General features: G+C 37.3%; 1 protein-coding gene across 27 annotated transcripts in view; it reads left to right on the forward strand.

Moving 5' to 3' along the window:
- The window catches only part of AHI1 (Abelson helper integration site 1), a 246,470-nt gene that overhangs the window by 179,642 nt on the left and 54,381 nt on the right, over positions 1-12,447 (forward strand). For 13 of the 27 annotated variants that reach the window (XR_007470456.1, XR_007470454.1, XR_007470453.1 and 10 more), the window contains 2 exons: positions 3,109-3,174; positions 4,662-4,711. Coding sequence is in view for 12 of the 27 variants with exons in the window: in XM_049695198.1 (XP_049551155.1) it covers positions 3,109-3,174; positions 4,662-4,711 (116 nt within the window). In the remaining 15 variants the exon portion in view is untranslated. Of the gene's footprint in view, positions 1-2,082; positions 2,126-2,235; positions 2,334-3,108; positions 3,175-4,661; positions 4,712-12,447 lie in introns of those variants that run through there. The other 14 variants (XR_007470460.1, XR_007470462.1, XM_033406659.2 and 11 more) reach the window with 7 other exon arrangements.

Genomic DNA, 12,447 nt, shown 5'->3' on the forward strand with positions numbered 1-12,447 from the left:
CAAGTGTATGTTCAGAAAAACGACCGTATTTACAAGATTTGCTGAAAACTAACGATTGCCAAATCATTTTGAAGAAAACTGGAGATCCAGGCTCTGGGTATTGATTTGGAAGTCTTTAGCATAAACATACCTGTCGAATCCATGGGAACAGAGGAGTGTACAGAACTAAAGGGTAGAAGACATTAAGGAGCACCAGCTTTTTTAAAGAGTGCACTGAGGGGGAGGAACCTGGGAAGGAGATTGCTGGAACCAGCCCCCCAGCCCCTACCTGTGGAGGTCTCCACGCTCCCATTCTCCAGTCTTTACTGCACCGTTTACCTGCCTACCAGAGGTACCTTCCTAAAATAGAAATCAAGTTGTGATTTACCAGCTCAGACATCTTAGCTGATGCTGTATTTGTCTTTGAAGTCCAAATCTCTTAGGTTTTAATCTAGCTCTCATCCCTCAGAGATTGAACAGAAGTTCTGACCCACTTTTCCTCATCTCCCAAATCACCCTCCCGAGTATGCTGCCCTGCAGACACAAAACCTCAAACCTCTGCTTACCCTGTTTTCTCCAGCTGTATAGTTTTTGTGCTACGCCAACTATCAGAAATTCAGTTTATCCCTTAGGAGACAGCTAAATGCTCCCTCTTCTGAGAATCCTTCTCAAAAGCCTCCAGTTGCAATTCAAGGCTTCTGTTCCTTTATATCTGCACATTTTTTTCCTTTATCATAATGTGGATCTCCCTCTGCCTTGTTGGTTGTCTCCATGCCTTCCCCTGTTAGAGTATAAGCTCTCAGAGCCTATAGCTTTGTATCTCCAGGGCACGTAACGCGGTGCCTTGCCCCTAGAGTGGCTTTCCGTTAAGTATTTATTGTTGTTGTCGTTTTTAATTGGCATAATTAGTATCCCAAACTACAAATCATGAATCAAGATGAAGGCCTTTACTTTTTGTTTTAATATACTTATAGAAACTGCATCTTAATGCAGAGGAATATTTTGTCCTTAAGGAAAAGCATAATTGGAGGATTTAGCGTCAAATACAACTCAAATAATCAACAATAAATTCTAAAATCAAAGAATCAACAGCAAACTTGTATGAATATTTAAAGTCATAAAATTATGCTCCCAGAAACATAATTTTAGCAACAGAGAAAACCTGAAAGAGCTTATCTAGTCGAGTGGTTTGTAAACTCTCTCCTCTGTAGAGCCCTGTTCCTCAGGGCTCTGTGGGGTAGGTCTGGGGAGGCCAGGTTTGCCAGACCACCAAACCTAGCTTCACCTAGAGAAATTCTACTTTTCAGTGTTTGTATGTGAGGCTTTCAAACAAAATTGTATTGAAAACTAGTTTTGCTTTTAAACCAGTTTGAAAAACAGGATTGTAACCTTCAGGCTACTTCTGTAATCTTGCTGACTCTGGGCCTCCATTTCCTCATCTGTAAAATATAAGAATGGTGCTATGATAGTTCATGCTTTTATTCTGAGCACCTCCTGTACATTTTCAAGTAAGAAAAACAGACCTCAAGAGAAGTTAAGTGGCTTACTGAGGCCATAGAGAGTTAATGACAGAACCAGGATTAGAATTTAACCGACGGCCCTCGTTGTTGGGTTTTTTTCTTTTAAATAAAAATTCCTACAAAGTGGATATAAAACAATTGCAGATATTAATTCTTTGGAAAAGGTAGATATCAGGAGGTATATAAATAGCTTTAAAAATAGAGTTCTAGTATATCATAAATTTGCCTTATTTAAAGCTGGTGTGCTGCTGCAACAAACATAGATTGAACATTTACTTAATTTTACATTCATGCTTCAAGTTTATAGAAATATTTGGGGGAGTTGTTTGCATGGCCCATTTCTCTTTTCCAAAGTTATTTATGAGTTGTTTCTTCTTGGTAAATCTCCATGTAATCACTGGAGGCACTGAAAATCATTCCATTAATCATTCCTTTCACGTTTGTCTCACTGCATCTAAACTTAAAAATATCACTATGAAGTTGTGAGGGTTTGGGAAGCAAGAGTCTCCGGATTCTGATCCTTTCATTCAACTCCTTTGCTTTGCTCATCTTCCTCTCTCTATCCCCTCCTCTCCAAATCAAGGCTATCCATGAAGAGGAAATGAAGTTCACAAAACAGCTGAGAGGTGTGTGGGGACAAGAGGGCAAGAAGGGCAATCATACTCCTTGGCCTTGATGGGGGGTGAGGGTGCTTATGGGCTGATTGTCTCATAGCCTTGGGCTTTTTTGTTTAAAGATAAAGTGAAACAAAACAGCTCACAGAGACACCTCCTTCTTCCCTCTCCTTCTGCCTCCATACCCATATGGCGCGCTGCTGCTGAGACCAAGGAATGAGTGAGTAAAGGTGTTGAGAAGTGAAGTATTGGTCCTAAAGAAATAAGTGGTGTCCTTTTATAAATCAGTGTCAAGACTTTGTAATGTGGATCTCCTACTAATTTGTGATTCATAGCATTTGAACATAGGTTAAGCCAACCTTTGCATCATGAAAAAGGACTTGGATATGCCCGCTACAGTAATGCAGTAATACAGTAGGAAACAGGGCAGGAACCATGTTTAACCTGCTTAAGACATCACAGCACCCATTTCATATGAAGAGACTACTAGAAGCAGGTTTGGTAAGACCTGCACCTAGTAATATGTTGTTACTCATTAGTCAGGGTCACAACAAAGGAAAAGTAACGCTGACGTAACAGTGATGTATAATTCAGTCTGACTTCCCTTCCCTCAACCTCTGGAGTAGACTTATATTCTGATTAGAGCCATTATGTTGGGTTTTTTTAATCCAGTAGTTTTACAACATTTCATATACAGTTGGCCTTCCTTATCCACGGGCTACACATCTAAAGAGTCAACCAAACAGGGATCGAAATTATTTGGAAAAAAAATTCCAGAAAGTTTCAAAAAGCAGAGCTTGAATTTGCCATGCTGGCAACTATTTACATAGCATTTACATTGTATTTACAACTATTAGCATAGCGTTTACATCCTATTAGGTATTATAAGTAATCTAGAGATGATTTAAAGTATACAGGAGGTTGTTAGGTTATATACAAATACTACACCATTATATGAGGCACTTTACCATCTGCAGATTTTGGTATCTGTGCAGGTGGGAGTGTCCTGGAACCAATCCCCCTTGGATACTGAGGGCCAGCTGTACATACATGTATTTAAGGTAAGATGTTGCTCTTGCCTTGGGCAAAGAGAGAGAAGTAATACTTAGACCATGTAAAAGAAGCATCTGACCTTTAATCTGTTGGCTGTGTTTGGAATTTATTTCATAAGTCTGGGGAAAAAACTGAAGAAATTCAGTTACAGTTGATGCTCTCTGAGAGGTTTTGATGGTTTTCTTTTGCTCTATGGGTTTGAGGGCAGGTAGACTATTCTGCAGTCTGCATTAGTCCTTGAATTTAAATTTTCTATGTGTTTGTACTTTTTTCCCCAAACACATTTTAACTGAGTCAGATCATCTTCAAATAGTTGAGAAAAATCCGAGATTGGTTCTTTTGTTGTTCTTTGAAATAGGCTCACTTACTACCACATTCAGGTTTTGCCACTAAGTCTCCTTGCCCTTTAACTGTTGTTCTCATTACATGCTTGATTTAAAGGTCTATAGCCGGCAATAATATTACATAATTATGGTCCAGAAAAGTACAAAATCCTCTTGAAATCTTTATGATAAGAAAAGTAATACTTGTTTAAAGGGACTCAGTGCCAAATCTTGCTGAAATCTGATTGTGAAGGAGGAAATCCAAAAAGGCAAACAAGTTTCAGTAGAGATAAGACTGGGAAAGCAGTAGTTACTCAAAGAAGTTAAGACTGAAAGAGATAGTTGTACTCCTTGTCTTTCAGTTCATTTTGGCTTTTTGTTTTCTGGGGTTTTAAAATTTTAATTAGGTAGATATGGTATATCTCTTTCATTTGTATGTAATTCAAAACTTTAACATAGTAGTGATTTATATTTTCTATGTGAATTTTAAGTAGATCCTTCCCATAACATGTAATTATCTGTAAAAAAAAAAAAAATTGCAAGTCTGTCTTATAGCAAGATTAAGTTGATTTCTAAACTACTGTCTCATATCAACCACCATTTTCCACAGTATCCTTTCATTTGGAATTAATGTTCAAACTCTAGAGGAACCGTCTAACACTCAGAGTATAATCTGGCACCGCTGAAAGTGCTTATTTGATTTTCTTATGGAGGTGCCATTAATAAAACAGACATACTAAGCAAATTTTGTAGAAGATTTAAAGAGCTTGCAGATTCAAAATTTTACACATAGTTCAGTGAGTAACACCATGAAAATACAGTGTACTGACAGGATTACAAAGGAAAGATGCAGTGTTGAAAGGTAAATTTAGAACTTAAGTAATATAACATAGTATTACCGAATTAATTTAGGCTGACTCACAACTGACTCTTTTTGCCACACACCTGAAAGCTCACTTTCTTTATGAAGAGCGCTTAACCAATCTGGAGAGCTGTTTCTTTGGTTTTCCATGGGCGTGAATAGACACTTGTGATAGACATGCCGATAGACACTTGTGTTCAGAACAGGCATGCTCTCTCCTCATTCATCTAGTTGGTGGGTTTTCAGCGTGTGAATATTGCCTGTGTTGCCTTCTGTGATTTGTGATTTACTCTTTGTTCTTCTTTCACAGCAGTCATTCAAGTCCCAGGATTTCAGACCGGGCTCAGAGTCTATGACACAGTAAGCAGCTTTTCCTCCTAAATAATTTGCAGTGATAAATAGTTGTGTTTTTTTTGTTTTTTTTTTTAAGGACAATTTATCCATTTCCCTCTTCATAATACCACACTAAAAAAAATTATGAAATGCCTATTTCGAGGCATTAAAGAAAAAAAGCTAATACCCAAAACATTATCATTGTATATGTCTTAGAAATGCCTAAGGTAGATGAGCAAGTTTTGAAGTGTTTATTTTAAAAGATCTCTAGGAAGTTTTTGTATTTTTTTGATACTTGCTATATTAATAACATAAATAGAAAACCTCAAAAAAAAACACCGAAAACCTTTGCAAAGCACTTCTCAATTTTTATCATTGCAGATGAGTTTGTACATAATCTGAAGCCCTGACTTCATATTCACACGTCACTAGCAAACTATCACATGAGTGTAACAACCTTGAACAGCTCAGGTGTCTGCTGTGCCCTCCCATCCCACCGCCACTGTCCCCACATTGGGTGCATGCCTACACACACGTGCACACAGAGAATCCCTGCTGAATGTCCTTCAGGAAAATATTGCGTTGGCCAAAAAGTTCAGGGGTTTCCATAATGTCTTACAGAAAAACCCGAATGAACTTTTGGGCCAACCCAATATTTATTCGTTAACCCTGCTATGCACTTTGACATTTAGAATATGTCTCTTCCAGGTCAGAAATTCCGATTTACATGACACTCTAATTTACAGGCATTATCAGATAAAACCGTGCATTATTTTATAATATTTCATTCTACAGATGAAAGACAAATAGAATTTTTAAATGGTATTTTTAAGAGTCACAGAATCATGACCTAGAAGATCCCTTAGAAATTCTACATTCCCTCTGTTTTACATTCAGGAAAACTAAGAGGAAAGACCTTGTGCAAATGTCACAAGGCACATTTATGTCAGCGCTTGAACCAAGCAAGACCTAAGTTTCCTGATTCTCAGACTACCAGGGTGTGTGTGTGTTTGTTTTTTATACTATATTCAGAGTTATTAGGCTCCTTGGTAAGATGTCATCTTTTTGTAAGTTTAAAAAATCTTTCTTTTTGAGAGATAAAATTATATTGATGATTATGTGATTATATATAGCCCTGTATTACATCAGAGCACAGTCACTCACATTATCACATTTGAGTCTCCCCATTTCCTTGCAGACCACTGCTCTGACCCCTCTTTTGCACGTGGAGAACCATGATCTGAGGGAGGTAGTAAGAGGCAGACCCAGTGCCAGAACACAGATCCTGTGTTTCCCAATCTGCTGTTCTTTCCATGCTTTCTCTCTGCCTATCACACGACACAAATACACATCCCAGGTCTTTCAGTTTTTTGTTTTTGTTATATCTGCCAGGTATGTTTTCAGTTCCGATCTCTGAACAATTGAAATTTTACATAATAATTGATCACATAATAACTGGCTCTGAGGAGTATACTCAGTGACAGATCACCCACGTAAAAAAATACGCTGGATCAGTGAGGACAAACTCCGTTTCAACAATCAAAAATGACCATATTTTAATACATTATGGGAACAGTCCTCTCTATGAACATTTTAATAAAATTTTTTAGAACTTTTATCTAATATGTGAATGAAAGGTTCTGTAGTCACTCTGACTACTTTGGATACGTATTTTCAGGTGACAGAGAGATCCACATAATGCTCTCCAGATTAAAATTCAAAAAAGCCTCAAAAACCATCCCAGCTTGTTTCTAAGGCTGTCAGGGTAGCTTGGCTTCTCTTTTTGAACATAGAGCGCTTAAGAAACTTCTGAAAATAAATTTTCATGAGAAGTTCAGATATGTCTAAATGCTCAAGTTCATCTAAAGCCTTTGGGCTTTCCCTGTACTCATAATTTCTTAGAAGTAAGGATGAATTAAGATACATTTCTCATGACTTAAGAACTGTAGGCAAGTTGAAGGTGGAAATACTATAGCCCAGTATGTCATTTCTTTATTTCTCTAATTTACTTAAATGAGTCCATTGTACCCAAGTAAATGGATAGAGGCTAATTTTTTTGTTTCTTTGCAGCCTTGCCATTCAGTTACTAACATCTGCTTATTAGTTGGTTGACCAAACTTTGTAAATGAGCCACATAGGACTGCCTCTCACCACTTTCCACTTGAATTTCTTGTCTCATTTATACTTTTTAATTTTTTTTCAGAAATGTCAATCGCTTCTGTGCAAACAGTTTTTACACATTTTAATAAAGCTACACTCTCTTATCTTAAAAAGATACCAAGAAGAAACTTTTATAGGTTAATTTAAAGGCATTTTCTTGAAAGTCTTAAACTTTTACCTTTTATATCTCATGCCCCTATGATGTTATGATCTGCTGCCCAAGTCAGAGTTTGTAACGAAGCTTCCACAAATATGTTATAATCCATTAGTATTAGTATTAGTGTTCCCTAGTTACTAATATATTTTATCTTGAGTTTGTTGGGTTTTTTTTTTTTAAACATAGAATGTTTTATTTCATTAACAGGTTTGGTCAGAGAGAAGTTAGTTCAGATGGTCAATAATATTAAAGGCCTTTATTTGTGAACACTCATATGTGAACTGAATGAATGAATGAATGCAATCTCTTCTTAATGTAGTGCAGCCATAAGTGTTAACTCCAAGTATCCGATCTCTCCTCCACTATATATTTTTCCATCTTTATAATAATCCTATTCCAGACTTCTTCAATTTCTTCTTCTTTTCATGAGAAGAAATTAGTTTACCCTTTTCCCCTAAAATACCCTACTACTTGCAACTTTTTTTTTAAATTTCTTCTTTTGATTATTCACTTTTCAGCCTTTTTCTCCTCCTCCCATTCCCCGCCCTTTCTGAAATCAGAATTATCCATTGTCAGGAGTGTGACATCACAGAGTTCCTTATATATTCTAAATATGTTCTTTATCAGATACATGATTTGCGGATATTTTCTCCCGGTCTCTGTTACGCCTTTTCATTCTTTTAACAGTAGCTTTTGAAAAGCAAACTTTTTTTTATTTTGATGAAGTCCAATTTGTCAATTTTTTTCTTTTATATGTCATGCTTTAGTATAGTATCTAAGAAACCTTTGCCAAAGTTACAAAGGTTTTCTCCTATGTTTTCTTGTAAAAGTTTTATAATTCAAATTGGTTTCATATTTAAGTCTATGATCTGTTTTGTGTTCATTTTTGTATATGATGTGAGGTTTGGATCAGAGGATTCTGTTTTGTTTTGTTTGCATTTGGATATCCAGTTGTTCTAGCATCATTTGTTGAAAAAATAGCCATGTCTCAACTGAATGGTCTTTACACCTTCATTGAAAATCAATTGTCATTATAAGGGTAGGTCTGTTTCTGGACATATTCTTATCCATTGATCTACTTCTGTCTTTACACCAGTAACACACGGTCTTGATTACTGTAGTTTTATAATATGTCTTGGAATCAGGTATTATTGGTCCTCCAGTCTTGTCCTTTTTTAAAGTCGGTTTAACTATTCAGGGTCCTTTGTATGTCCTCATCAATTTAGAATAAGTTTTTCAGTTTCCACAACATAGGCTTCTGGAATCCCAACTTGTATTGCCTTGAATCCAAAGATAAGTTTGGGGAGAACTGACATGTCGACAATATTCAGTCATCTGCCTCATTAACATGAAATATTCCTCCATTTATTTAGGCCTTCTTCAATTTCTCTCAACACTGATTGTTAGTTTTCAGCGTATAAGTCCTGCACATACTTGGCTGATTTATTCCTGTATATCTCATTGGTAAATGGTACTATTTTTCAATTTCAATTTGCAATTGTTTGTTGCTAATTTATGGGAATACTACTGATTGTTGTATGTTGATCTTGTATCATGCTACCTTACTAAACTATCTTGTTAGTTTAATAACTTTTTGGTAGACTTCACCAGGTTTTCTATATAGACAGTCATACATATAAAAGCCAGTTTAGCTTCTTCTTTTCCAATCTGGATGCCTTTCCTCCCTCCCTCCTTACTGCACTGGCTAGAACCTCCAGTACAATGTTGAATAGAAATGATGAGAGTATATATTCTTATCTTCTTTTGTCCTGAAGGGAAGTGAGTGGGAAAGCATTCAGTCTTTCACCACTAAGTACATCATCATAGGTTTTTTAATAAATGCCCTTTTTTCCTTCATTTCCTAGTTTGCTGAGAGTTTGTATCAGGAATGGATGTTGGATTTTTGTCAAATGCTTGTTCTGCACCTACTAAGATAATCATATGATTTTTCTTTTTAAATGTGCTAATATGGTAAATTACATTGGTTTTCAAATGTTAAACCAACTTTTCATTCTTTGAATAAACCCCACTTTGTCATGGCGTGTTATCCTTTTTATAAATTGGTGGACGTGATTTGCTAAAATTTTATTTAGAGTTGTTTGTATTTTGTTCAAGAGAAATATGGGTCTGTAGTTTTATTTTCTTGTACTGTCTTAGTCTGGTTTTGCTATCAGAGTAAGCTGGCTTCATGGAATGCCATTCTTAAGAAGAATTCTCTCCTCTTCAGTTTTCTGGAAGAGTCTGTGAGGATATGATATTACTTTTTCCTTTTGTAATTTCTATTTATTTATTGATATTCTCTATTTGATGAGCTGTTGTTCCCATACTTCCCGTTAGTTAAGTATGTTTTTCTTGCGTTCTTTGAATGTATTTATAATAGTGGATTTCAAGTCTTTGTCTAGAAAGTCCGATGTCTGGGCTTCCTAAGGGACCATTTCAGTTGATTGCTTTTTCCCTTGTATGGTGCGTACTTTCTTGTTTCTTTGCATGTCTTGTAACCTTTTATTGAAAACTGGATATTTTGAATGCTATAATGTGACAACTCTGGAAATTAGATTTTTCCCCCTCCCCGGGGTTTGTTGTTGTTGCTACTTATTGTAGTTGTTCGTTGCTTGTTAACGTCTCTGAACAAATTCTTTAATTCTTTAGTTGTAATGTGTTTGTCCACAGGAGTCTTTGCTCAGTTAGATTAGTGATCAGCTAATAATTGGAAACCGATTTCCTTAAACACCTGGAACCAGTAGGTCCCCCAGTCTTACCAGGTAGGGGCTCTGTGTGTGCTGTGCACACCTTCAACACCCAGCCAGGCAGTTGACACCTCTGTCTTAGCCTTCACTTCCTGTTAGCATAGAGTGTTAAGGTCAGCCAGCGGTGAGGGCTTAAGGCCTTCTCAGGTCTTTCCTGTGCATGCACACAGCCCTACACATGTGTAAGACCTTCTAGACTCCCAGGACTAAGTCTGAGCTTTTCAAAACCCTCATGGACAGCTTATTCCCCCAGCTTTTCCTTTGAAGTTTTTAGTCTGTTGTTTGCCTACTGTTATCCACCACTCATGCAGCCCTGAAGTTAATTGTAATTGCCTCCCAGGGAAAAGGCAAGCTCTAAGATAAGTCAAATGCAGACAGCCTTACAAGTGGTATCTTCCAGGAAACCACCAAACAGGTCAGATAATGACAGTTCCTTGGGAATGAGGATTTGAAAGAGCTCCAGCCCTGTTCTGCTCCTTCCAGTGGATGCCAGGTTGCTGGCTTTCACCATAAACGCAGACTCTTCTTTTTCAAGGTACCCACAGAGCCAGACAGTGGGGATGGGATAAGGTAAGTTAAAATGCCACAAAGCTCACTGTTCTTACCAAGTGTCAACCATTCTTCTTGAATAAACATTCTCCAGGTTACTACAAGCTATTGGCTAATTTCCAGAATCTAAAAAAGTTGATTCTAACTATACTTGCCAGTTTTCTCATAGCCTATTTGGAGCAGAAATTTTTCAGAAGTCCTTATACCACCGTTTTTACTGATGTCACTCTATTTCTTCTTCAGATGTTGTGTAGACTCACCAGTAAAGCTACATGGGCCTGAAGTATTCTTTTATGGAAGATTTTTAACTACAAGTTCAATTTGTTTAATAGAAGTAGAGCCATTAAAGTTATTTCTTCTTATATAGGCATTGATAATTTGTATCTTTCAAGGAACTTGTCCATTTCATCCAAGTGGTTGAATTTGTTGACATAAAGTTGTTCATAATATTCCCCCATTATCTTTTTAATATTGAAAGAATCTGTAATAATGTTGCCTCTTTAATTCCTAGTGTTGATCATTTATTTCTTTACTCTGTTTTCCTCAGTCAGCCTGGCAAATGGTTTATCAATTTTATTGAAAAGAACAGCTTTGTTTTGTTGATTTCTCTTTATTGTTTATTTATTTTGTTTCATTGATTTCCACTCTGATCTTTATTTCTGCTTCTTTGGGGTTTAATTTGTGCTTCTTTTTCTAGATTTGTTAGGTGGGACTCGAACTGTGTTTAATCTAGGGCTAATTATTCCTCACTACTGATACAAATCCCTTTTGGGTATTCTACCCAATGCGTTCTGAGTTTTGAGGTTTTCCATCCTGGCTGATGGGAATAGGTACTGTCCCTGGCCTCGGGAGATTTCCTCCGCTGTATATTCTCACCTGTACTCTGCTGAATACTTGAAGAGAACCTTTGCAAGTCTCCAAGTTCTTTCACTCTGAAGCTGTCTCCTCTCTGGTAGTCTGTGAACTATAGCCTACCTGGTCTCCTCAGACTCCTAGCACTCACTCAGGGAGCCCACCAGGCTCCACACAGTCCCCATCCCCCTGTGCTGTGGCCTGGAAGCCCTCAAGGCAGTAAGCTGGGCAGTCATAGGGCTCATCTCATTTATTTTCCATTTCTTGGGTATCACTTTCCTTTGTTGCTTAGGATTCAGTGTCTTGAAAATTATTTCATATGTTTTGCCCCATTTTTTTGGTTGTTTTAGGTGAGCAGTAAATCTGGTCCCTGTTACTTATTCTTGGATGCAAGCAAAAGTCCAGATGTTGTATTTTTCAGGGTAGCTTTCTGTTAGATCATATGTACATTATGAGAAAGAAAAGGTGGAGAGGATCACACGGTCTGATTTTCCCACAGTGATCAGGGAAAGCCAAAGATGTAAGATAGCATTTAAGTCTTAAAAACCATGTAGAGACAGTGTGAACAAAAAGAAAAGGACCTAGAAGTCAGAAGTATGGCAGGAGCTAAGGCACAATTGCATGAAAGTGCCTGGAATACCCTGAGACTAGCAGCGTACTCTACAGGGTGGGGGAATGCACAGACCAAAAATATATATATATTTTTTAAATTGGGCCTGCCAGCAAGATACAGTCCAGGTCCACTGTGTCTGTAATCTTACCAGTTGCCCAAATACAAAGATTTCACATAAATGTAGATTTCTTATTTCTTCTGAAGTTCTGGACCACAGTTCCACATTCTTTGCTGGCTTCCATCCACTGGAGCTGAGTTAGTGGTCTCCTCCCTAAGATGAGTCATCCACTCTCCAGTTTACCAGGGTCCTGCTGTATTATTCCTGGCTTGCTTTCCTCGCTCTCCTTGTCACCCTGGCATCCACAGACATTTGAATTTTTACTTTAATGCTAAGCTGTAGGTTCCCTGGAGATAGGCAGTAAGTTATCGATGCTTTTTGCTTCAGAACTCAACTTTTCCTTTCTCTCTCATCATTTTCCTCCTTTCTAGACGTACTTTATTTGTTCTTTCATCTTTGTGGCTTCTGAGCCTTTTCCTTCTCAGTCATCTGACTTCATTTTACTTACTTAGACATCTCCATATTAGTCTTCTCGGGCTGCTGTAACAGTACCACCAACTGGGTGGCTTAAACAATGTAAATATTATTTTCATAGTTCTGGAGCCTGGAAATTCAAGATCAAGGTTC

Source organism: Orcinus orca, chromosome 12 (genome assembly GCF_937001465.1).
Source record: "Orcinus orca chromosome 12, mOrcOrc1.1, whole genome shotgun sequence".
Taxonomy (NCBI): domain Eukaryota; kingdom Metazoa; phylum Chordata; class Mammalia; order Artiodactyla; family Delphinidae; genus Orcinus; species Orcinus orca.